The 27,808-nt window shown below is 37.7% G+C and overlaps 1 protein-coding gene across 2 annotated transcripts in view; it reads left to right on the forward strand.

The window, feature by feature from the left end:
• The first annotated feature begins 9,922 nt into the window (after nt 1-9,922).
• Nucleotides 9,923-27,808, forward strand: part of phlpp2 (PH domain and leucine rich repeat protein phosphatase 2) — a 201,850-nt gene continuing 183,964 nt past the window's right edge. For both annotated transcript variants that reach the window (XM_039763316.1, XM_039763317.1), the window contains exon 1: nt 9,923-10,264. In XM_039763316.1, the coding sequence (XP_039619250.1) occupies nt 10,076-10,264 (189 nt within the window). In that variant the 5' untranslated portion in view covers nt 9,923-10,075. The remainder of the gene's footprint in view (nt 10,265-27,808) is intronic.

Here is a 27,808-nt window from a genome sequence, read left to right on the forward strand (position 1 = left end):
CTGTCCGGTTTTGGTGCCCACTGCAGCCTCAGCTTTCTGTTCTTGGTTGACAGAAGTAGAACCTGACATATATAAATATTCGAAGGCCAACTGCCCACTCTTACATTGATGAGTATTTTAGAGTTTTGCATGTATAGTATATGTGAAAGGTACAACTGAAAAATGTGCTGTCAGTAAGACTTTATGCAACTGAGTGCCAGCATATTAAATTTCTTACTGTGGGCAGCTTGAAAGGGTGACTTGTTTTGATTCTATTTTAGGCTCTGTCCTCCCCTTCCACATTTTCCTATAACCAGCCTTACAAAAGTAAGAACTTTGAATGTCTCTTCTCAACTTCTGTAATAACGTTATTCTATCATTTATAAAAGGGTTTAATTGTGTTTTCCTTTATTGGATACTGAAGTACTGTATAACAGCTTCATTATCTCTGTAGTAGGATGACTGAAATTCATGTTTCATTCCATTTGTTTCATTACGTTCTGTCAAACCTAAGGACAAAAGCTACAACAGGTTCAGAATAATGCTTGCTACTTGGCTCCTGAGTGGAAATTTTAAGTCCAGATTGGTGAATCACTTTTTGTTTCTTTATTGTGTATTTATTATATTTTATTAGTTCATTTTTTTCACCAATTCTTTTCTTAATATGGTATCATAACTTTTCTAAACTGCCTCAGTCAACTGTTTTACTTTTCTTCTATTTTTTTTAATTAAGGATGCTTTGTGTTTGTAACTAAAGCTGTTTTATTAACAAAAGTTTAACATCTAGCAACTGTATTAAAACAAACCCATTAGAACAATCTAGACGAGAACAGGCCATTCAGCCCATCAAAGCTCACCAGTCCTGTCCACTTAATTCTAAAAAACATCAAGACTAGTTTTGAAATTTCCTAAAGTCCTACTGTCTACCACTCTACTTGGTAGCTTATTCCAAGTGTCTGTGGTTCTCTGTATAAAGAAAAACATCCTAATGTTTGTGTAAAATTTCCTTTAAACACTTCAGTCATGTCATCTCTCGATCTTCTTTTGCTTAAACTAAAAAGGCTCAGCTCTTTTAATCTTTCTTTATAACTCATCCCCTGTAGTCCTGGCATCAGCCTAGTCGCTCTTCTCTAGCACTGCTATGTCCACTGCACACAGTACTCCAGATGAGGCCTCACCGGTGCGTGGAAATCACCAATTAACTTAACAAAGTTCTACTTTAACACTACATGGACAACAACTGCTTTCAGGTACTGAACTCCGGACACTGGTTCTGTGTGGCTAACCACCATATTGCCAGTTCTTGTATATGAACACTAATCATTAACATGCACCTGCACAGGTCAGTCCACAGTCAAGATACACTACCTTGCGTATATATGATTAACAAAAGCATGCTAAGACAGTGGTGTCTTTTCTTTCCTCTACATGACAATACATCACATTTAACAGTTACTTTCACTTACTGATGGTTCACCCTGTTTACCTCCTTTATTCCAACTTGATTTTGCATTTTTTCCAAAACTGATGTATTTTTGTGGCCATTTTAAATCGTTTATACTAGGGTCATTTTGTTTTTATCTTAGCAACCAACTATAATGGGGTGAGTAAACCAACTTGCAGCCCTCTCAGTGAGTCTTTGTTAGTTTATTATTACACAGCCTTACCATTACCAATAGACTCCCTGCATGACATGAATGATAATGCATCCTGATATAATTACAGTGACTGTCTGTTAAAAAGACAAAATAACAAAGTGGGGTATTTTGGAGTGTCAACATTTTACAGCTAAGCCTGCCTTTCATTATGACCAAATGCAGCTACTGTGGTCAGCCCATGACAAGTGTTTGGTTTACTTTTTGCCACCATGAGAACACATGCATTGATTAGTGTTGTTGTCACATTGTGTACAGGCTCTAATTTTTGCATTTATCTATATTTGCCTGAGCAGATTTCTTCACTTGATAATTATGTCACTTGTTCTACAGATGTTAGAAGTGTGTTTTGTAAGAACTTAGTAAACCATACTTATGTATGAGTTTTACTTTAAAAAGCTGCATTATACTTTTAATAATTTCATTTAGGACTTACTGAAATAAGCACCAAGCAGAGTTGGTTCTTGTTGATAAAAATGGCCAATAATTGGTACAGTAGGTTGTTATAAACCACATAAGCACTGACCCTTTAGGTTTAGAATTGCACTAGTGAATAGTGAACATACCTTGTGGCCTATATAAATATATGTACATAATTATATAAATAGTTAACTGTAAGAGATGTCATCCAGCTTTCTTCCCTCTACATTCTCCTGCGTTACCCAACCAAATCTTGTTTAATTACCCCCATTTCTCCATGTTTACCATATCTTCTATCCAGTGCTTCTTTTGTGTGCAAAGTATAACGGTCGTCTTATTATCTTGCTTAAAATGTTTTACTTTTAATATATTATACCAGAGTTGTGGATTTGTGCATTATAGTTATCTGTGTGTCATGTCAAAGAAACTGTAACATACAATATGTATCCTGGAAATTCCCGGTGCTTTGTGTACCTAATGAAGTAAGTGTTTGCTCACACCAGTATTGAATACATAAGACCTAGCAGTCAACATACTAAAAAGGATACCATACAACAATTTTATTTCACCTATTACTATTGTCACCTGTAGAGAAACTAGGGCCCTAAGTGGAATCTTTTTGAGGCGCCCCTACCAAAATTAAAAACTAGTAACTGGGAGGGTTGCTGCAATCTGGAAGGCAAACCATATTTATACATCAATGGGATTTATTGACAATGATATATCAATTGATTTGTTTCCTTTAGAAATGAAAAGCTAATTAATAATAATAATAATAAAAATAATAATAATGGTCTGTTACTCTGTCACTCAATACTCAATAAAAACAACTATTTTAATACTACTACTACTAAAATTAATAATGTATAAAATACTACTACTAGTACTACTACTAATAATAATAATTATATAAAATACAACAACTACTACTACTACCAATAATAATAATAATAAAATAAAAACTACTAATACTACTACTGAAAATCCTTAATAAACTTACTACAGTAAATACAAGGTGAAAATGAAGCTGAATATCCATCCATCCATCCATCCATTTTCTAACCCGCTGAATCCGAATACAGGGTCACGGGGGTCTGCTGGAGCCAATCCCAGCCAACACAGGGCACAAGGCAGGAACCAGTCCTGGGCAGGGTGCCAACCCACCGCAGGACAAGCTGAATATTCATATATTTAAAAAATTAACATGTGACTATATCATCCACACTTATAATTTATGTAAACTTCATTTTGTCGATACAATGGAAGTAGATAGCAATAAGGCATTAATTAAATTAATAACGTAAGTTGCCAATAGAGTAAACTATTCATCCATCCATTTTCTAACCCGCTGAATCCGAAGACAGAGTCACGGGGGTCTGCTGGAGCCAATCCCAGCCAACACAGGGCACAAGGCAGGAACCAATCCTGGGCAGGGTGCCAACCCACCGCAGACAGAGTAAACTAATAGTTGAAATTCATCTGAGCTAATTGCTGTTTTTGTATGTTACAGTTGCATTCATAGTGCTTTTCCATAATTCAGTCACTAACTAACAAGTAAGCAAGAGGACCTACATATTAGTGAAATGTACAAATGTGTCCTCAGAGTAACAACACTCAGAGAATTTCATATGTCAACTAACCTCACCAGCCTTTAAGCAGGGCCCTTAGCCTGCAATTTCTCCATCCTGGGTATGCCATTAACCTGCATCCAGTGCTGCAAGCAGGTCCTCTAATTTAGGGAAAACTCAGTGATTGGTAGCAGGATTGGCACCCCAGCCACGGTAAAAAAAATTCACATTGGTCCATTCCATTCGAACTAGTGTAGTGCTGAGATCATCACCTGTTGCACTGCTGCGCTTGGGACTTAATTTGAGATGCTGAGGTGGTTCATTGTGTGGTGGGCATGGCAACGTGCTGTACCAGTGCATGCTCTCAACCTCTCTCTGAGTGTTTTGACTTGAAGCCAACTCTTTGCACTTTAATAAAAAATTATCACAACAGGTGACTGACAATGATGTGAATTTGACAATTCATGAAACACCAATAACACCAACAGAGTCAATCTGGGGACTTCCAAAGAGAGGTTTTCACTTTGCATTACACATCAGTGATGTTACTCAGTCACACTATGGTTAAGATTACAGTTGTGGGAGGAGCTATCTGACTCAAACCAAGTAAACCAAGCAACAAAATTGTGCAATCCACTTATCTGTTCAGTGGAGGTTTGTGAACCCTCAATGGGGTCCCCCACACGGTTCCTTTCATACATGATGCATGATCTGTGTATAGGAATGGAGGCTCTGCCCATTACCCATGATAATGTAAGTGTGATATGTCGACAAAACCTTACCTTCAAGAGCATACAGTCATATGAAAAAGTTTGGGAACCCCTTTTAGGAATTCGCCAGGCAAATACAGTAGAGCACTTTAAAACACTGCTGAAAACACATTACTTTAACATGGCCTTTTTATAACTTCACTTTAACTTAATACTGATACTCTGTATGTTCAATTCTTCATAATAACTATTCACAGTGGCTCCAAAATCCATACTGACCCCTACTCTCTCTTCTGTTTCTTTTTCCGGTTTCTTTGTGGTGGCGGCCTGCGCCACCACCACCTACTCAAAGCATCATGATGCACCAACATTGATGGACTGAAAGCCAGAAGTCTACGTGACCATCATCATCAGGTCCTTCCATGAAAACCCTAAATACAAAGAGGACTGTTTGACTAATGTTAGGTAGATTGCCCAGAGGGGACTGGGCGGTCTCTTGGTCTGGAACCCCTACAGATTTTATTTTTTTCTCCAGCCTTTGGAGTTTTTTGTTTTTCTGTCCACCCTGGCCATCGGACCTTACTCTTATTCTATGTTAATTAATGTTGACTTATGTTTATTTTTGTGTCTTCTATTTTTCTATTCATTTTGTAAAGCACTTTGAGCTACATTTTTTTGTATGAATATGTGCTATATAAATAAATGTTGATTGATTGATTTTAATTCTTTGGATTTTTCATTATCATTGGCTGAGCTTTCAAAGTAGCAACTTTCTTTTAATATATGACATGCCTTATGGAAACAGTAGTATTTCAGCAGTGACATTAAGTTTATTGGATTAACAGAAAATATGCAACATGCATCATAACAAAATTAGACAGGTGCATAAATTTGGGCACCGCAACAGAGATATGACATCAGTACTTAGTTGAGCCTCCTTTTGTAAATGTAACAGCCTCTAGATGCCTCCTATAGCCTTTGATGAGTATCTGGATTCTGGATGGAGGTATTTTTGACCATTCTTCTATACAAAATCTCTCCATTTCAGTTAAATTTGATGGCTGCTGAGCATGGACAGCCTGCTTCAAATCATCCCATAGATTTTCGATAATATTCAAGTCAGGGGACTGTAACGGCCATTCCAGAACATTGTACTTTCCCTTTGTGTGAATGCCTTGGTAGATTTCGAACGGTGTTTTGGGTCATTGTCTTATTAGAATATCCTACCCCTGCGTAACTTCAACTTTGTGACTGATGCTTGGAATTTGTTGATATTGGGTTGAATTCATCTGACCCTCGACTTTAATAAGGGCCCCAGTTCCTGAACTAGCCACACAGCCCCACAGTATGATGGAACCTCCACCATTTGACAGTAGGTAGCAGGTGTTTTTCTTGGAATGCGGTGTTCTTTTTCCGCCAGGCAAAGCGCTTTTTGTTATGACCAAATAACTCATTTATTGTCTCATCAGTCTGAAGCACTTTGTTCCAAAATGAATCTGGCTTGTCTAAATGAGCATTTGCATACAACAAGCGACTCTGTTTGTGGCATGAGTGCAGAAAGGGCTTCTTTCTCATCACACTGCCATTCAGATGTTCTTTGTGCAAATTGCGCTGAACTGTAGAACAGATGTACAGATACACCATCTGCAGCAAGATGTTCTTGAAGGTCTTTGGAGGTGATCTGTGGGTTGTCTGTAACCATTCTCACAATCCTGCGCATATGCCACTCCTGTATTTTTCCAGACCTGGGTTTAACAGCAACTGTGCCTGTGGCCTTCCATTTCCTGATTTCATTCCTTACAGTTGAAATTGACAGTTTAAACCTCTGAGATAGCTTTTTGTAGCCTTCACCTAAACCATGATACTGAACAATCTTTGTTTTCAGAGTTGCTTTGAGGATCCCATGCTGTCATTCTTTAGAGGAGAGTCAAAGGGAAGTACAACTTGCAGTTGACCAACTTAAATACCTTTTCTCATGATTGGACACACCTGTCTATGAAGTTCAAGGCTTAACGAGCTAATCCAACCAATTTGGCGTTGCAAGTAATCAGTATTAAGCAGTTACATGCATTCAAATCAGCAAAATTACAAGGGTACCCACATTTTTGCACAGCCAGTTTTTCACATTTGATTTAATTTCATACAACTAAATACTGTTTCACTTAAAATCTGTGTTCGGAAAACACCCCAGTAATCAGAATCAGATGATCCTAGGAAAGGAAAGACATACCACTGATATCTTTTTTTGTTGAAAGTAGAGGAAATTATTATGTAGGCTGAGAGGGTTTCCCAAACTTTTTCTTATATATGTATACCCAAGGAAACATTTGATTTATATACAGTATATATATATATATATGTATAAAAAAAAAATCCTGGGAGGGAAAGACGGGAGACGAGATGTTATCTTCACGTTAAGATCACGGAAGACAGTTAAAAGACCCACGAGACAAAAGAGAATGGACACGGAGCGTCTCGCTGGGACCTTAAACATGAGACTTTGTGCCAAGAGATTGACCCAGGACCATCTTGCGGTGACGTACAACATGAGATTCTTGCAAGACATGCCCTACTTACAACCAATATCAAATAAGACCACTGGCAGCAAAACACTCAGTTGTGTGAGTGTAAGGTTTTGAGCACACACAGATCCAAGGCTCTCAGAGCATATAAAGGACAATATGTTATAGATGAAACGTCGCTGAGTAAGAGAAGAAGAAAGAGCAGCTTGAAGAAAAGAGACTCAAAAGCGTTGGAGAGAAAAAATGCAAAAAAGAAAAAGAATAATCAAGGTGCAAATTCAGAAAATAAGGAAAGTAATTATCTGCCCGGAACAAGTGGAATTGAAAAAGAGCACGTCCAATTGGGCTCAGAATTAAAAGACAGAGTAAAAGACAAAGAAGAACTTCATAAGACGTTCACAAACGTTGGTGCTATACACATGCAGAGCTGGTTAGAGATTATGAAAACGGTGGAATTCGAAAGGCTCAAAAAAAAACGGCGCGATACACATGTGGAGAAAGTTAAAGAATATGAAAGTAGGAAAATTAAAAAGTATAAAAAAGAAAGTAAAGATCGCAGTGGTGCAAACAAACGGAAATTACTCGAAAAAGGGAAAATAATCACCACGAACCAGGTGTCATTGAAAAAAAGCAGAACAAAGCGAGGTCAGGAATAAAAGACAGAGTAGAAAACAGTAAACAAGTAAAACGTCATAAAGAGGTTAAAAAACAAGGGGGCCAAACACATGCAGAGTAGGTTAGAGATAATGAAAACTGGAATTAAAAAGACTCAAAAAAAAAAAAAACGTAGGCGCGAAACACATGCAGAGCAAGATACAGAATATGAAAGCAGAAAAAAACGACAGTGACAAAACCAAAAAAGTAAACATCCCATTAGCTCAAAAAACAGAAATTATTACTCGAAGAAATAACAAAAAGGTGACTAGAGATCGAATATATGGACATAGGTGATATGTCAGAAACATGTAAATATTGTAAGGCTTTGAAGTTTAAGTCAGAGAATTTCAAAAACATGGTTTACCTCACATGCATTTACTGGTTACTTTGCAAAAAAAATGATTAACTGCTGATGATGTAGATCGTTTTGTCTGTGCTAAAATTCCAAACAGAGAAACCTATACTGAATTATGGTACAAAATCATTAAACACATGTCTCACTGACCTCATTTAAAAGATTCAGCATATTGGGCTTCCAAAGATTCCAAATATTGTATTTACAGAAGTTCTGAAATAAAAGTGAAGCCAATGAAATAGCAACAATTTAAAGAAAAACAAAATCTTAAAATTGTGTATCCGGAAAACCAAACATGGGGGTTGGCAAGCAAAGTGAGCAGGGGGCAAAGCCCCCTAGTATATATATTTGCAGCTGGATAACCACAAAGGGAGAAAATGAATCACGTATCATAAAGTAGTTTTTATTCCTGAGCTTTCAGCCCCTGCCAGGAGCCTTCATCAGAGGATAATGCTTAGACATACAAGAAGCAAAGGCAATATATAGTAAAATTAGGTGTGGGGGGCAGGCCCGTCGCGACAAGGCAGGCAAACCAAGCAATTGCTTGGGGCCCGAGCTGGCCTGGGGCCCCAAGACGACTGGTTAAGAATAAAATGCAGCGACAAACTGTGTGAGCGCCCCATTGATAGTTAATGCAGTAAAGTGCAATGACACTGTCATCGGGATCCCTCTCAGGGGGGCCCCCCTCGCTGACAGCAGCCAGCCAACCACGCGATCTCTGCTGCCGGCAAAATACAAAACTTCCTCGGCAGTTATGAAGCAGAATTATGCTTCAGGAAGCCAAAAAAGAAAGAAGAGAAAGGAAGAGGAGGATAAGAAAAAACAAGACAGTGGTAAGTAATAAATTACACACATAAAATCTACTTGTCTTGTACAAATGGTGCAATTTTGCAGCAGGTAGGCTAGCAGAAATATGTACAGTATGGCTATGCTGTGGTTTCTTTGCGTGCGTGCGGGGGGCCTCCATGTCCATTTTGCTTGGGGCCCCCAAATTCCTTCAAACTGCCCTGGTGGGGGGTAATGAGGTGGGGGTCTGGAGGAGTATTGGTCGCAAAGTTTTATTTATTATATCATGTTCTTCTTAAGTTTGCATATGCTGAGTTTATATCTAAATGTCTGTTGATGGCGTTTTCGTTTGATAGCCAAGATTCAGCCGGCTCTCTTGCAGTTTTAGTACTGGCCTTAAATCTTACTTGTACATTGTCCCAGTTGAACGTATGTCCGGTTGATTTTGTATGCGTATAGACCAGTGATCGTGAGTCCTTCCTTCTGACAGCGTTGCGATGTTCTTGTATAAGTGTTGTCCTTTCTGGACCTCCAGCTGCAAATATGCAAACCGTATCTCACAGACCTTCGCTTCCATATATATATATATATATATATATATATATATATATATATATATATATATATATATGTGTGTATAATTTGTAATTAATTCATAGCAGAAAATTTCATAACAAAAAATCTTGCTCATTATTGTCATGGGTGAAGTTCACCCATATCTGAGAGTTATCTTTATAGTACCATTTATCGCACGAACCATCACGAGGTATTTTTACAGCAAATATGATTACAATACTCTATGGCATGAAGTCAAAGGTACAAAGTAGTCTGCCAGTTATGTAGCTAAGGAGTTTTTACCCAAAAGTAACTCCTTTTTTAAAAAAAAAAACAATCCATCGTTTGCCCCAGAACCAGTTAGCTGAACTGTCCATAACATCAACTACTGTAAGGTTCTCCCGGAAATGACAGGCAGTTTTTAATCATATTTACTGTAGACTTACCAAAAACTAAAAGACAAATAAATAAAAGACCGTTCGCCTGAACAGCAAGACCTTTTTGTACTATTATCGGTAGCTCAATACGTGCAGCAGTGAGAGTGACCAGTCAGCGCTGCGCCGAAGACATTTCCGGGATCGCTAAAGCCCTCTGTGAATAATACAGGTGAACGAGCCAATGAGACGAGCCCGGAACTCATGATTAATTAATTTACATCCGCGCATCTCATGTATATTAATTAGGAGAATCTGACAGCCTGTGGCGTTCAGTCTGGTGATGGCGTCTAAACAAACCTGAGCGGATTTGTGTTTCTCCTTTTGCTGCCGCTCTTTCACTGGAATTCCTTCACTTGAAATCGACCTCCTTTTAATTTTTGAAGCCTTTTTTCTTTTTTATCTTTGTTGGGGAAAAAAGGACATCGATGTAAATGGAGGAAGGAGAGCGTGCGGCGGGGGCGGCACCGGCCAGTCAGGGAGGCGGAGGAGGCGAAGATAGCGGTTCTCATGCGGGTATTCTGCACGGTCCGGAGCCTAATGAAGTGGGGCTGAAGAAGGGGATCGCCTCTTGGGAACACGGACCACAAGGGTCGCGGTTGACCGGAATCCGTGTGTTGAAGGTAAAAAAAAAAAGACTGAAGTCTTCGCACACAGAAGGTGTAAGGAGGGGTAGAGTTTAGGGTTGAACTAAGCGGAGTGTTTCTCAGGCATGCTTGTTTGAAGGCCGTATGAACTGAAGCCGCCGAAGCAGTACTGCCGTCTCCCTGGCAAGCACCAAAGCATGACAGGCTAGGCACGATTTTTATTGGTCCCAGAAAACACAGTATTCTAGGTTCTGAGTCCACAGGAGACAAATCAGTCGGGTTTTCCAGAGTGCCGCATTATTTGTGATGGCACCCGTTGAACGTTTTCTTCTAAGAGCTGGTCAATCCTTACATAAACTGTACACGTAAATACCGTGTGTTAATTGCGCGCTATGTAATGTATGTGAAATAGCGGTGTATGTGTGTGTGTGACAATTTCCAGACTGTAATATGTAATTTGTGTATACATGCTGCTAAAATAGCGTTTCGCTTTAAGCTGAATGTCTTGGCATCACGTTATAACTGTGTTGTACTCGGAGACTAAGAATCTGAAGGGAACAAACGCAGTATTGATTTAATTCCTTGCTAAATGTTTCGTTACCGTGTTTTCTATTGTATGACTGATTGTAAATGAACGATTTTATAAGACAATAAGGCCTTTGGTCAGCTTATAAGGTGTTTCAACAATTGGTTATTACTTCAAGTCAACCTTACCTAGAGGAGCAGGCGGTCAGAAACACCTTCAGCATGTTTTTCCTTGCTTTCGGCTTTTTTTTGGTGGGGGAGGGACATGCATTTCTGTTCTGTTTCGTCAAACAAAATTGTGTGATCGTATTTATACTTCACCCTTAAGTCAATATTTAATAGACTTCTTTTGGGGGGAAGGGGACAGAAGGAAGAGTTCTGAAGTCATAAAATGACACTGTACTTTGCTGTGCTGTAATGTGCTTTCTGCCTGTGATTTGCTTTGTCAGCAGTTTGACGTTTATTGCCGCCTGCAGATGTTAGTGGTGGGTCATTGTAGAATGTAGTTTTCAAAGTCTCTTATCAGAATTACCTTTCTTGTAAGGGCATATTTCTAAGATCTGTTTACTCAGTAATATCCAGTTTTTGCTTTATACCACTGAGGTGTCGGGTAGATATTTTTCCTCTAAATTACCAAACATGTAATTAATTTCATTCTCATTTTGGACCTGAATTCTTTTAAAGATGGTTAAAAAAACTGTCAAATGATTAATGTCCATTCAATATTCTGTGGATATACATGCCAAATAGAGCTAGGCTTCTCATTTAAATCTCTTTTTTTGTACTTCTTTCTTAGTAGTAGCCAAAGAGGATTACTTCGTAAATAAATACGCTGATTTAAATTTGTGTTTAATTTACAGAGTGTCTTGTTTAGGAACTTTGGGATCTTTTCATCCAAGCCTTCTTCTGCAAATCTGTTAACAGAGGTCTTTTGAGCAGCATGCAGTTAATGTCATTGTCTCGGGTCCATTCACCTACTGCAATTCCCAGTAGCAGTGGTACGGAATTTGAAAACATCCATTCTTTACTCATTTTTGTTTCATTTGACTTCATTTGCATCTTCTTTGCATTCACTATGACCTGTTTCATAATATTTTTGAAGAAAACCATTTAATAAAGAAAAAAAACAAGAAAACAATCTTACACAATACAAAGATTTATTTTGGCAGTATCTTAAATATCTAAATCAACAGTTTCCAGTGCCAGACCTAGCAGCATCAAGCTCAAGGCAGAAGTTGAAGCCGAATGGGACGTCAGGTTATCATCTACACTCACTCATACAGGGTCAGCTTCAAGTTAGCGATTATCTTAAGACATCCTACTTTAGCAAGTGGGAGGAAACTAAGTATCCTGCCAAACACCCTTAAACACAGGTACAATGTGCAGTGGCTTTAAGGCAGGGACCTTGCTGGGTCACTCATGTAAAATCAACCCCAATTTTATTTTTCTAGGCTTTTTTTTGCATTTTAGCAGCAGAAAAAGCAGTTAATGAGGCAGTAAAGTATGAAGTCATTCACGCAGTAGGGAGAATAACTGGATTAAATTTGTCACAAAAAATATATTCTTCATTGATAATGGACGAAATAATTAGTAAATCATTTCCTGATTGATATATAATACACTGTGTGTATATGTATGTATGATATAATATATACCCTGTGTATGACTCTTACAATTAAAATGTCAATTAAAGGATGTTGAAAAACTGACGTTTTCCTGATTATGCAACATAATACAAAATGTAATGTTCACTATTTACAAACTACAGTTATATAAGGCTTGAAACATTAACACAATGTAATGAAATGTATTAATTTATCAAGATGTTTATAAAAATGTGGTGCTGCACAAAATAATCAAGAGTATAATCTTTTACTGTCTAAAGTCTTGCAAACACAAAGAATGCTTATCTCAATGTGGCTGGCAAAAAACAAATGACATTTATGTAATAGTATGTGGAGTTAAATTTATTGGCAAGTAGTCAGAAAGCAGAGAGTACAACTTGGGCAGTCATATAATGAAATGATGGATCTTTAGTCTGCCAGCTGTTATTTTATGTATGACTATTTATTAAACTGCATGTACTTGACAGGGATTCAGTGTCTGATGTGAAGAAGGGGGCTGAATTGGTGTACAGACATTAAACAGTTGGTTAAGATGCAAGAATCTTTTTTAGTTTTAAGTTTTGAAGAAGTGAAAGCCTCTGAATCCCACAGAGATCAGTGATGGAGCTGGTGCTTTTGTGAAATTCTTCTTTGAAAAAATACAAAATACTTACACAAGCTAAATTTAACATAAAGGTGATGCCAGCTGTTAATTTAAAAATCTCTTATCTAATGGTGGTTAGGGTTGCATTTCTGAGAGTTTAAAGAGTACATTGTACTCTATGCTGGTAACACAGTTTCATTATTACTAGCAGTATAGAAGAGAGGCAGAAATACTTTGGGAGTATTAATATCTTGTTTTGGCATTGTTTGGGTATTCATATCCTGTGATAATACTCTTTTATTTTGAATAAAAGAAATTTCTCTCTTTAGTATGAACTTTTAAATACCTAATATTCTGCTTTATTATACATCACAGCAGTTGTACAACATTGTTAAATTTAGTCTGTACACAACATACTTGGATGTTTCATGCTATTCTGCTCATATATTTCAATGGAACGTGACATTTTGTGCATTAGGTTTATTATTTATACAATCCATCCATCCATTCTCCAACCTGCTATATCCTAACTACAGGGTCATGGGGGTCTGCTGGAGCCAATCCCAGCCAACACAGGGCACACACATACACACACACACGCGCACACACCAAGGACAATTTAGGATCGCCAATGCACCTAACCTGCATGTCTTTGGACTGTGGGAGGAAACCCACGCAGACACGGGGACAACATGCAAACTTAATGCAGGGAGGACCCGGGAAGCGAACCCAGGTCTCCTAACTGCGAGGCAGCAGCGCCATGTAGCGTGCCACGTATTTATTCAATCATACGCCCAATTAATTCAATTCAGTGTCATAGCGTGTAGACAACATTAGAGAGGAAGACGAGCTATTGGCATACAGCCCACACTGGCAGTTACTGAGGGCTAACTTGTAACTGACAATTAACAGGCAAGTGTTTAGATGAAGATGGAAATAAAATGCATGCACACTAGAGGAGAGCTAAACTGAAAACAGTTAGTGATCAGGTGTGGGATTCAAACTCAGGACAATGAACCTAACAGTTCCACCCAGATTTTATGAAGGAACTCCTTAGTTCTAAAGTGGACATGGGTGAGTACCTCCAACTCTGACTCTGCCCATCCAGTCTTCTACTGTATAGTTTTAGCACATTGTTTAACACAAGATATTTTTGTTTCTGCGTTATTGCGATAGCAAAATATTGTCGTAGGTGTGCACAAACATTACCTAAAATAAGTGAACAATTTAAGTATTTTGTGTGTCAAGGTGTTGTCGTTTTGGAAGTGATATTTATCTATACTAATAAAAGGCAAAGCCCTCACTCACTCACTCACTCACTCACTCACTCACTCACTCACTCACTCACTCACTCACTCACTCACTCACTCACTCACTCATTCACTCACTCACTCACTGACTCATCACTAATTCTCCAACTTCCCGTGTAGGTAGAAGGCTGAAATTTGGCAGACTCATTCCTTACAGCTTACTTACAAAAGTTGGGCAGGTTTCATTTCAAAATTCTACGCGTAATGGTCATAACTGGAATCTATTTTTCTCCATATACTGTAATGGAGTTGAGCTCGATGGCCGTGGGGGGGCGGAGTTTCGTGTGACATCATCAAGCCTCCCACGTAATCATGTGAACTGACTGTCAACGCAGTGCGTAGAAAACCAGGAAGACCTCCAAAAAGCGCTGAAGAAAACATGCATTATACAATTGAGAAGGCAGCGAAACAATAAGAAGCGAGCGAGTGACACATACAAGCATATTCATGAGTGCTGCTACTTCGGAAACAAAGCACGGTGTAAACCTAAACTTTAAATTAAGTTCATAGAGAGGCTGCCGCTGGCGTTTGTCATGCCCACGACTAATGCGGGATACAAGCTTAATGAGAGGACGCAGGATATAAACGAGAGTTTTGATCACTTTGTAACTAAGTTAAAATTGCTGGTGAAGGGCTGTGCTTATGCAAATTCGAGACTGTGTTTGTGGGGATTGACAGTTAAGGCGGGTGGGGGAGTCACGTCATCATCTCCCCTCCCATTCACCTCATTTCACTCTGAGCTGAGCTCCACAGCTAACGCGGTCTTACGGAAGCAACTTCGTCACGCTGCCACCAAATACTCACAGAAAAATCCACAAGTTAATACACACGCTGTCTCTAGAGTTTCTCCTCACTCAAATGTATTTCTCGCGTCCCCTTTATACCCTCTGATCTCCCATTTCAATTCAGATGCCTTCAATTTCCAGTAAGGCTCTGCTGCGCGATGACAAGTAATAAGTCTCAGGCACAGACCCTACAAAACGATGCCATTGATTTCAGGCAAGATTGCTTTTCTCCTGGACAACTATACATTGCATTCTCAAGAGTGAGCTCACGCAGCTTCGTCATATTACAACCGGAGTGCAGCCAGAAACTTTTAAGTGCTGGGTCTCCGCTAACATTAAATAAAGCCGTGGACATCGCAACATCACACAAGAGAGCAGCTCACGTGAACTGACTGAACGCAGTACGAGTGATCACTTCCAAGCATCAAACCTGTTCAAAAAATGCATTAGACAGTTGACAAGGGGATGGCTTTATATGTCATTCGTTTATGAAAGAGCGGAGAAGCTGTGTAAAGGCTATTTCACAAAAACCAGCGGAGCGTCTTACATGAGCAGGCAGTCAGCTAAAGAAGGGAATCAATAAATATCTATATAATCGTAATAAACGAGCAAAAAATAACATACAAGCCGTGGATTAAATAAAGGAAATGGGTACCTGAACAGTAAAGTAAGTCTCGAATAGCTACACAATAACTATAAGAATCGTAATAAACGAACAATAAAACAGTACAGAACCGCAAAGCAATGGAAAAACGACAGCCTTATATGGCATTCGTTTATAAAGCAGCGGAGAAGCTGTGTGAAGGCAGCTACACAAAAAAACAGCAGAGCGCCTAACTCTGAATGTATTCCTTGCATCACCGTTATACCATCTGATCTCCCATTTCAATTGAAATGCCTCAAATTTCCAGTAAGGCTCTGCTTCGCGATGACAATTAATAAATCTCAGGGACACACCCTACAAAAGGTTGCCATTGATTTGAGGCAACATTGCTTTCCTCCTGGACAAAACTAGACCATTTTGCATTCTCAAAAGTAATATATATATATATATATATATATATATATATATATATATATATATATATATATATATATATATATATATATATATATATATATATATATATATATATATATATATATATATATACATATATATACACACCCCAATCTACATACTGTCAAATAAACGAACCACACACCCTGGCGCTGACGTCCGAGGTTCGATTCCCGAGAGTGGGTGCAGTGCGTGTGTACTGCCTGATGAGCCCAGAATTAGGGTGAAACACGTGCCGCGTACTGTTTGCATTATTTGACAGTAAAACTATTTCAATATATTCAATATATATATATCAGCTTCCCCGATTCATTTTACCCTCGCACCCCCTTGGTTTGAGAAGAAGTATGAAAAAATATGAGGTTAACGCAGAAAAACAGATCACCAATTGAAGCTTTGTGAATAATGGATACTTTATTCGCCATCAATAATTGTTTTGGTAAAGCCATACTCAGTGTAATCCTCCTTCCATGTTGTAATCTTTCCGCGACTAGCCATGATTAAATGAACGGTAAAAAAGTAAGAGCGAAGCGAGGGTGACTTATTCAGGCAGGCAGGCGACAGCTCAATAGCTCGAATTTGGATATACTACAGTAGGTTCTATTTAGTTGCCAGAAATATCTTTGGTAGGAATGGAAGTTGGATTTAGTCTTTAAATTTCTATGGTAAAGAAAAAGTTATGCAATGATGACTAAATTTAACTTACATTCCTACTAAACATATTTCTGTTGACCAAATAAAAATTACTTATATTTAAAATTTAAATAGAACTTGAACAGATACGATAGTTCATAATACCCACGCAGCACTAAGTGCACGTAAGAGCAGGAGTCATCCGTTTTAACAAGCAGCGTATTGCACTGATACGAAATAGCCTGCTAATTTAATTATTTAGGAATGGATAGATAAATTAAGATTTTGTACAAATAATGTTTTTAATTTTTCTTCCTCGATGGATTCTGGCACCCCCCCAGCGACAGCTGCTCGCACCCCAAAGGAGATATATATATATATATAGATAGATAGATATAGATATATAGATTATATAGATAGATATATAGAAATAGATAGATATAGATAGATAGATAGATATAACAACAACAACATTTATGTATATAGCACATTTTCATACAAACAGTAGCTCAAAGTGCTTTACATAATAAAGAATAGAAAAATAAAAGGCACAATAAGAAAACAAAATAAATCAACATTAAATAACATTGAATAAGAGTAAGGTCCAATGGCCAGGGTGGACAGAAAAAACAAAAAAACTCCAGACAGCTGGAGAAAAAAATAAAATCTGTAGGGATTCCAGACCATGAGACTGCCCAGTCCCCTCTGATAGATAGATAGATATATGTGTATGTATATGTGTGTGTAGATATGTAGATATGTATGTATATATATATATATATATATATATATATATATATATATATATATATATATATATATATATATATATATATATATGCCAACAACACTCATGACAATGACAAAACAATTACATTGTCAATCATGTTACGTTATTATTAAAATGTTTTCTTTTCTTTTCATTACTTTTTAACACACTACTTCTCCGTTGCAAGCTGGGTATTTTGCTATATATGTATATGTGTATATGTATATATGTATATGTATATATATATATATATATATGTATATATATATATATATCTATATGTATATATATGCATATATATTATATATATATGTGTGTGTGTGTGTATATGTATATATATGTTTATATGCGTGTGTGTGTGTGTGTATATATATATGTTTATATGCGTGTGTGTGTGTGTATATATATATATATATATACATATATGCCAGCAACACTCATGACAATGACAAAATAATTACATTGTCAATCATGTTACGTTATTATTAAAATGTTTCCTTTTCTTTTTCATTACAGTACTTCTTAAACACACTACTTCTCCGCTGCGAAGTGCGGGTATTTTGGCCTATTTGGCAGATTACATGTTTATGTCTGCGCTGATTCTTTGTGGTGTTTTGCATCTTTATAGCCCATGCACTGCTTTGAGCTAACCTGTTTTGAAATATATTGTATAAAAAAGAAACTGAAATTATATGCCGAAAAAGATAGCTGATATGGGGTTGTGGTGCGGGTGCCTTTTACATTCAGTGCCCTCGATTTGAATCTCAAACTTGGATCTACTCCCTGTTTCTGCATGGGTCTCCCTTTGGATACTCCAGTTTTCCCACCACATGACCAATGACTTGTGTGCAAGGTGAAGAGATAATTCTAAGCTGGCCCAGTTGTTAGTGTTGGTATGCAAATGAGGCAGTTTAGCCCAACCCCCTAAGCGACAGGGGATTGGATTCCATGAGTTGGTAATGCTAATGTGGTGTTAATGCTGCTAATCTAATGAATTATGGCATACTGTAATTAGGTTTGGTTAGATGCTAGTGAAGGTGCAGCACAGAAACACCTTCAAAATACATCTTCAAAATTTTGTAACCATTCTATATACATTTAAATTTGATAATTTTATAGCATCCTAGCCAGCATTAGTTGACTTTGTTTCTGGGGTCTATACTTATGCAAACAAGAAACTTTAGAACATAATAGTGAAAAGAATACATCTATTGGCAGATACTGTAATTTTAGATATATACAAATACTGAAAAGGGTCTCAGCTGATGACATAATATAGCCTGCAGCAGTTGTCTAATAATTAAAGCTGTAGAGTACAGCTTAGTTAATTCTGGAGAGTGTCATCCATCCATTATCCAACCCGCTATATCCTAACTACAGGGTCACGGGGTCTGCTGGAGCCAATCCCAGCCAACACAGGGCGCAAGGCAGGAAACAAACCTCGGGCAGGGCGCCAGCCCAGTGCAGAGTCTGGAGAGTGTTGCAGTTTAATGTGCAGGAAGAACTGCATTTACTACAATTAAATGAGAAACTGTTATCTTGGACTTTTTGTAGTGTGCTGTTTGTTTAAAGAATGACGACTTTAATGGCATGATTAGTTTTTCTGCATTGAACACTGTCAGAACTGTGGTCATTCACCCCTGCATTATTTCAGCATTTATTATTCAGTTGAACCACATCTTGCTCATCCAGTAGCGCTGCTTTGCTTCCAAATTTGATTGTTTGATTGCAATTACCTATGCATTTTAAAAATGTCTTATTCCATTTCAGGTATCTTAATCAATTTCAGGTTTGTGAGGAACCACAGACAGACGCAACACTAAGAGGGAATTTTTAGATTCTGTATTTGTTTTCATTCAGTGCTTTATTCTTTTAGTTTATCTCTGTCCAGTGGAGTGCTGCTGAAAGTGTGTCGAAGTTGTAGCATTAAATATCCAGTTCAGTGAGTGAGGAAACAACAGAATTGAAACATTTATGATTTTAATTCATAATAATTTACAGTTGTGGTTTGGTCAGGCTGAAGGAAATGCAAAAGGATAAAAGCTTTGTAGGTTATGCAAGGCCAGTCTTTTCTGAAAATGCATCTAAATTTCCATTAACTAGGCGAACTTTGAAGCTCTCATACATGAGAATGCTCTCAGTAGAATATGTAAAAACTCTTTACACCATCAGTAATGTTACTTTCCATACATCTCTTTTAATAACCACTTAATCCATTTGTATGTCAAGTGTACACATGGTGTGCAAGGCAGGAAACAGCCTTCCAGGCCAGGGCATTATGCAATAGACTTTCACACAGTCTCGCAAGTGGCCTTTTCAGACTTCTTGATCAACTTAATATGTCCTTAGATTGTGGGAGAGTGAAAAAAAACAGACTATTTGGGAAAAGCCCATAGAGCCATGAGGGGAAGATGCATTCCACACAGACTGTAACAGTGACGGAACTCAGAGACATTTTCCTGGATCTGTGAAGTTACACTTAAGAAGTCTCAGAATAAAACATAAAAAGAGATATTTTTGTGATTCTTCATTGACTTTGCATCAGTTAGCTGCAGGCTTGTACAGTAGCTTTTAGGTTTTATATATTATATTTCCTGAACAGGAGTATCAGCTGATTTTCTTTAAACTTGTGACTCAGAGGAGTATCTTGTTGCTGTGGTGATCTGTGGCTTGTGCCAGAAGAATGTAGAGGTGCGAGTTTTACATTTCTTTTATTAGTTAATTTATCTTGCATTTTCTTTAAAATTTTCATGTCACACTGTGAGATTAAGCCACATTTTTAAATAATGTAAAATCTTAAACAATTGGATTATGTTTTTTTTACATTGAATCTTTCACACATTTCATTCTCAAATTGTCTTTGAAGCTGTAAATGATGTGAACGTGCAGTAACTTCTTCACCCTATATAAACCCAATCCAGGCATCATTAGTAGGATCCTATGAAATCTGGTTTATTTTTAATACAATTCTATATTATTTTTTGTTTTGCCATTTTCTATTTTTTTTTTTTTTTACTTTGCATGTTGTGATTTTCTCCACGTTTACTCTAAAGAAAGTATATCTAGTCAACAGCAATAACTCAAACAACAGTGATATAGAAATTCACATCCTTTTTATTGAATCCTCACAAATTGAATGCACACATAGTAGCAGCCAGAAGTTCAGGGCATAAATTGGAGTTAAATGAATGAACAAATGAATCAAAGCTCTTTTCTAAAGTGAAAAAAATGAATAAGAACTATAAATGAAACAGAAATTTGCATCTTAGAGTATTTACCAGACATAAACCTTCCTTTTAATGCTGCTAAGCAGAGCAGTTTAGTTTAACTTGCTGCTATACACATTTGAATTGTTTCAGTCCCTGACACACAACCCCACTGAAGTCCGTGATTGCTTGCACACCAAGTGACTCTTTTTACTGTGCAGAATGTCTTGTATTATTTGTTAAAGCTCCTGTCATAGTCAGCTGAGATGACTGGGAAGTATATTTAGGCCAATGCTTTCTCTGTAACCCTTGGAAATCCGTCTTGCACCCCAATAATCAGTAAACTCCATGAAGGAAACCCCCTATTTAAGGTACATTGTAGAAATGCTTGAGAAAAGATTTTGCGCTGCTTCATGCAAAGTGCCAGAATGTTCTTGTTCCTTGAATATTACCTTGAATATTACATTCTTAGGTTTTTGGACATTACAGTTCATCACTTCTATATTTTCAACAGTTATGTCCTTGTCACCTACATAACTTTACTGACACACCAATGGTGGATGGCCATCGTGGTATGGTTTCTGGGAAGAATAGTGTTCACTAAATGAAAAAACATGAGCATATTTTCAGATGATTTAAGGACAGATTACTCATAAAGTTTAATATTTTCAGATATGTAGTAATACTTTCCCCCCCAAAGGTCCAAATTCCATGCATTTTTGTGTTATTTCTGAAATCTATGCATTATATAATTATGTCTGTGTTCTCTGTATAGCATAAATCTCTGGACAGTCCATTTAGCACAAGCAAGGCGCCATCCCTGGGCAGGGTGCCAGTCCATCACATTTAAAAGAATTCCATTACAGTGAACATTTTGGTACAGCATTCTGTGTTGCATTGTGTTCAGTTAATTTCAGTGTAACAGCACTTCTGATAATGTTGTATTATATAATATATATTGTTGCACATGCCATTATTTTCCGTGGTTAAATTTGGAAACCATTTTTCTTTTGTTTGTAACTCCGCAATTTCTCATCTTAGCAGTCCATATTTTCAGCCATTGTATAAATAATAGTGAAAAACAGGAAGACTTGTCTGGGATTACAATAACTGCAGATTTCAGCATTTTGCTATTTAAGCTCAGAATAAAATGTACATTTGTTTGCAAATGTATAATAACTAGATGAAATATGTTACCATTCTTATTTTCAAATTTCAAGAGCTCACAAATTTTTAGGAGAAATTATGAGATTAAAAAAAATGATTCTTTTTCATTTATTTTGAGAATTGAACTGAGTACATTCAATGTAAAATACGTTTTAGAACATTGTAGAAACATTGTCCTAGACTTAATAAATCTGTTTATGCACTGGACAAATAATATTGTTAATAGCATTCAATGTGAGAACTTGTTAATATTTAGTGATGTCACAGATACAGATAAACTGTGCAGTTACAGAATTTCTTCTTTGGCACAGCACAGTCAGCTGCCTGGATGTTCAGTTCCGTGTCGGCTATGGTGGTGATGACAGATGCATCTGTGTGTAGATGACAAACCTGGATTTGATCATAGTATTTTAATATCATGTGTCATATATTTCCAAATTCAGAAAGAAACTATATTGCCATCTCTAAACGCTTACTGCTGTCTAAGCAGTTATACATTATATTTAATGGATTGTTGCTTTTTAGACATTTGCATGTTATTTTTGTCTGCTCAGTTCTTGATCAGTGATCAAGATCAAAATGTGAGGCTATTTTAGGATTCTTTTTTTGAAGAAATTTACCTGTAAATGGAAGTTCTAGTAAGTAGCCCCAAATTTGTCAGTTGGTCATGATGAAACCAAAATAAGGGTGAATGGTTGTAACTTATGTTGTGAAAACATCAGAGAAGTAAAAGACGAAAGTAATGTTTCTTTTTTGTGATCAATTTTTTTATTGCTTCAAAAGAAATATAAGAATCAAAAAGCCATAAAAGTAAAAAAAAAAAATCTTCCCCAACCTGAGCCAAGTGTTACATATTATGGGTTAACCCAGTTAGCAAAAAAATAATGTTTAGTTGCAATGATCATAGGACTGCACTAGTAAAAAAAAATCAAAAAAAAAAAGCAATTTACAGAAAGTCTTAAATCACAGCAGTCAGTGAAAGAAGGTTTTGAAGTGATGGTAGAATATTTAAAGAAGCAAAAAAAGATAACAGGTGACATATCTGCATAACAGGCTCGGCAACAGCTGCAAGGTTCTTCCACATTGTTGTGCAGGATGGAGAGTGAGTGGCATGTTAAAGCTGTGCGGCAGTTCAAAAGAAAACATAGCCGATTACCAGTTGAAAAGAATACACTTTCTTGTAAAATTGTATTTTGTAATGGCCATCAACAAAAGCCAAGTCTCTTATAAAAGCAGGAAGTGATCTATGGCAGGAATGTTTTACTCATGGACAATCATGTATAGCATATTCAAGAGTAAGCAGTACTAATGATCTAATAATATCATAATTACTGGTTAGTTGACTAATGCCTTTATCCAAGCTGACTTACAATCTTTGTTACATTTATTTTGTTTATTCCAGTTGGAATCAAAGGCAGGTGAAGTAACTTGCTCATGGTCACACAGTGTCAGCAGCAGGATGTGAACCCACAATCTCAGGGTTTGAAGTCCTAAGTCCAAAGCCTTAACAACAAAAACATACCTTTTATTTATATAGCCACTATGCCACACACCACCCTGCCTGCCAGTAATATTAGCCCTTGGTAAAAAAGAAAAAAGAAAGTTGCACTTAACCATGCACTGTAGGTAGCTAGCCTAAGCCATTCTGAAAGTCCTTTGGTCTTCCAGGTGCAACACTAATTTTATAGTGTGTTGTGAAGTGTGTGCGTAATATGAAGACTGCAGTATCAAAAGTACCTCATATTATATCTGTTTACTTAGCTAATATATTTACAGTAAGTGCTTTGTTTATTAACTGTATTAATGTGTAGTGTCAGATTATACTGTAAAATTCTATATAATTCAATTTAAATGAAGCTCCCTGGCCTTCTTCAAGACAGAATTATTAATTATAATATCTTAGAATAGATAATATTTGGCTAGTACATGTTGAAATGAGAAATTATATATTAGTGCTACACATTTTTTATGTAGAGTATACATTTAAGAAACTGCTAAGATTGTTTCAGACAAAAGCCGGCACATATTTATTGATGGTGTTGGTGTAGTGTGGGAAATAAGTTAAATATTTCTTTTATTCAGGCAATTAAGAACTAGTGCAGATAAACTAGTTCTGTTAAATTTAGAACCTTTTTCCTCTTGTCCTCTGGAGAAACTATATCTTAAGATTGGGACATACAGTCATATGAAAAAGTTTGGGAACCCCTCCTAATTCTTTGGATTTTTGTTATTCATTGGCTGAGCTTTCAAAGTAGCAACTTCCTTTTAATATATGACATAAAATATGCCTTATGGAAAAATTTGGCACCCCAACAGAGATATGACATTATTGGATTAACAGAAAATATTTCAATATGCATCATAACAAAATTAGACAGGTGCATAAATTTGGGCACTGCAACAGAGATATGACATCAATACTTAGTTGAGCCTGTACAACGCCTCCTATAGCCTTTGATGAGTATCTGGATTCTGGATGGAGGTATTTTTGACTATTCTTCCATACAAAATCTCTCCAGTTCAGTTAAATTTGATGGCTGCCGAGCTTTGACAGCCTGCTTCAAATCATCCCATAGATTTTCGATGATATTCAAGTCAGGGGACTGTGACGGCCATTCCAGAACATTGTACTTCTCCCTCTGCATGAATGCCTTTGTAGATTTCGAACTGTGCTTTGGGTCATTGCCTTGTTGGAATATCCAACCCCTGTGTAACGCCAACTTTGTGACTGATGCTTGAACATTATCCTGAAGAATTTGTTGATATTGGGTTGAATTAATCCAACCTTCGACTTTAACAAGGGCCCCAGTCCCTGAACTAGCCCCACAGCATGATGGAACCTCCACCAATTTTGACAGTAGGTAGCAGGTGTTTTTCTTGGAATGCAGTGTACTTCTTCCACCATGCAAAGTGTTTTTTGTTATGACCAAATAACTCAATTTTTGTCTCATCAGTCCAAAGCACTTTGTTCCAAAATGAATCTGGCTTGTCTAAATGAGCATTTGCATACAATAAGCGACTCTGTTTGTGGCATGAGTGCAGAAAGGGCTTCTTTCTCATCACCCTGCCATACAGATGTTCTTTGTGCAAATTGCGCTGAATTGTAGAACGATATACAGATATACCATCTGCAGCAAGATGTTCTTGCAGGTCTTTGGAGGAGATCTGTGGGTTGTCTGTAACCAATTCTCACAATTCTGCGCATATACCGCTCCTGTATTTTTCTTGGCCTGCCTGACCTGGATTTAACAGCAACTGTGCCTGTGGCCTTCCATTTCCTGATTACATTCCTTATAGTTGAAATTGACAGTTTAAACATCTGAGATAGCTTTTTGTAGCCTTCACCTAAACCATGATACTGAATAATCTTTGTTTTCAGATCTTTTGAGAGTTGCTTTGAGGATCCCATGCTGTCATTCTTCAGAGGACAGTCAAAGGGAAGTACAACTTGCAATTGACCACCTTAAATACCTTTTCTCATGATTGGACACACCTGTCTATGAAGTTCAAGGCTTAACGAGCTAATCCAACCAGTTTGGTGTTGCAAGTAATCAGTATTGAGCTGTTACATGCATTCAAATCAGCAAAATTACAAGGGTACTCAAATTTGTGCACAACTAGTATTTCACATTTGACTTAATTTCATACTAAACTAAATACTGCTTCACTAAAAATCTGTGTTCGGAAAACAACCCAGTACTCAGATGTTCCTAGGAAATGAAAGACACTGTTATCTTTTTTGTTGAAAGTAGAGTAAATTATTATGCAAGCTGAGAGGGGTTCCCAAACTTTTTCATATGACTGTAAGTGCTGTGGCCTGCAGAGGGCGCTCCTGCCACCCAAACCCAAAACAGATAAGAAGCTGGACACAAGTTCCACAAACGCGCTTTTATTTTTACTTTGTGGGAATAGCTTTCCTTTGTTTCCCAGCTGCACAGCACACTAAACACTAGAACACGGCACAAAACACACTTTTCTTCTTCCTTTTTCTTTCTCTACCGCTGTGTCTCTCTCTCTCTCTCTTTGCCCCCACTTCTTCTCCAGCAAGCTTTGTCCACCTCCTCCCGACTATGGCTCTTGGAGTAGTGGCGTACGGATCCTTTTATAGAGCACCCGTAAGTACTCCAGGTGCTCGACATCCTTCTTCCGGCAGCACTTCCCCCACACAGGGTCCAGTCATTCCTGCAACACCCCTTTATGGCATCCACGGAACCCAGCTGCACTGCTCCAAACTCCAACTCCCCAGGAAGCTCTGTGGGAGTCCTCTGTGGGGTTGTCCTCTAGCCATTCTGGGGGAGGTAATGTCCTGAATATGCTGTCTCCCCCAGTCCTTCCACTGTATAGCCGGCCGTATGCCACAGTGCAAACATGCAGATATACTTGTCTACTATGTCTCTGTTGTACATCAACCATACCAAAAGCCTTTCCTATCAAAAAAGAGGGGGCAAAAGTACTTATTGCTTAAATAAATGAAAACTGAGTTGATAAACACAAAATGATCTTTAATATCAAAATCATCAGCCAGTTTTGTAAACTAAGGTTACATTCACATTTTAAGCCTCATTGCTTAATTCCGATTTTTTTTTGCTCAGTTCAGATTTGTCTATCTTGATGGTCCACATTCATAAGCACCTGTCTCTAACTATAATTAGGGGGCTTTGCCCCCCGCTCGCTTTGCTCGCCAACCCCTCTCCCAACTGCCAGCGCAAGCATCGTTATGAAGAGGGCCCCGGGCATGAGCTGAGAGCACAGGAAGTGTATCTGCCAAAAGCTTTCCAACAACTGAGAGGTTAGATGACCGTGGTGTTTGAAAATGGTTGTAAGTAGGGCGTGACTTGACCATCTCGCGGGACGTGAAAGTGTCTCTTCAAAAGATCATGTCTCGTCACCTGAAAAAAAGTCTCGTCTCACCTCAAGATTTTTTTTTATAATAGAGAGATATGAACACATCCGTTCTCCCAAACGGCACACATGCGCACATTCATACGTTTGGGTACGAGTCATCAGAGTCACCAACAGAAAAATAACTATTTGTGAGACGACTAGTGGTATTAAAATTGACAAAATGAATGTACTAGTAGCTAGTGTATGCATCAGATTTTTCTCTAGAGGATGGCAAACAGTTGTTGACTGTGCATGATTAGGTCAAGAAGACCAAAAAAACCAAATGGATAGGTTTTGCTGTTGTCGCAACTATTGCTGGCAGTGCTGCACCAAAAGATACAATACAATACAATACAATACAGTTTATTTTTGTATAGCCCAAAATCACACAGGAAGTGCGGCAATGGGCTTTAACAGGCCCTGTCTCTTGACAGCCCCCCAGCCTTGACTCTCTGAAAAGACAAGGAAAAACTCCCAAAAAACCTTGTAGGAAAAATGGAAGAAACCTGGAAAGGCAGTTCAAAGAGAGACCCCTTTCCAGGTAGGTTGGGCGTGCAGTGGGTGTCAAAAAGAAGGGGGTCAATACAATACACAGAACAGAACAAATCCTTAATACAGCATAATAATAAAAATTTTAGAAGTACGGAGCAGAATTTAACAGTAGATGATATCACATAATAAGATTTGGATATTTTTAGAGTCCTGGAGACCTCATCCATCAAGCTGCCTCCCCATTTGGCCATTCCACGGCTGAAACGTTGCTCGAGCCAATCCAATGAAAGGACCCCTTTTTCCCATGATTCCTGTGATCCTCCATCAGGGATGACTTTACCATAGGCAGGCAAACAACTTGGCAGGTGGGCCGTGGCACCAATTGCCACATTTGAGTACCGAGAAAGAAACAGAATAGGTGAGGGTTAGTATTCAAATTATAATTATCATGTTACTTATGTTTTAGTGCTAATGACTAACAACAGAGATGCAGTCTGTACAGTTAATCAGCAGCTCTAGTCAGGATATGCTAAACTGAAGT

The sequence above is a fragment of the Polypterus senegalus genome, chromosome 9, assembly GCF_016835505.1.
Source record: "Polypterus senegalus isolate Bchr_013 chromosome 9, ASM1683550v1, whole genome shotgun sequence".
NCBI lineage: Eukaryota > Metazoa > Chordata > Cladistia > Polypteriformes > Polypteridae > Polypterus > Polypterus senegalus.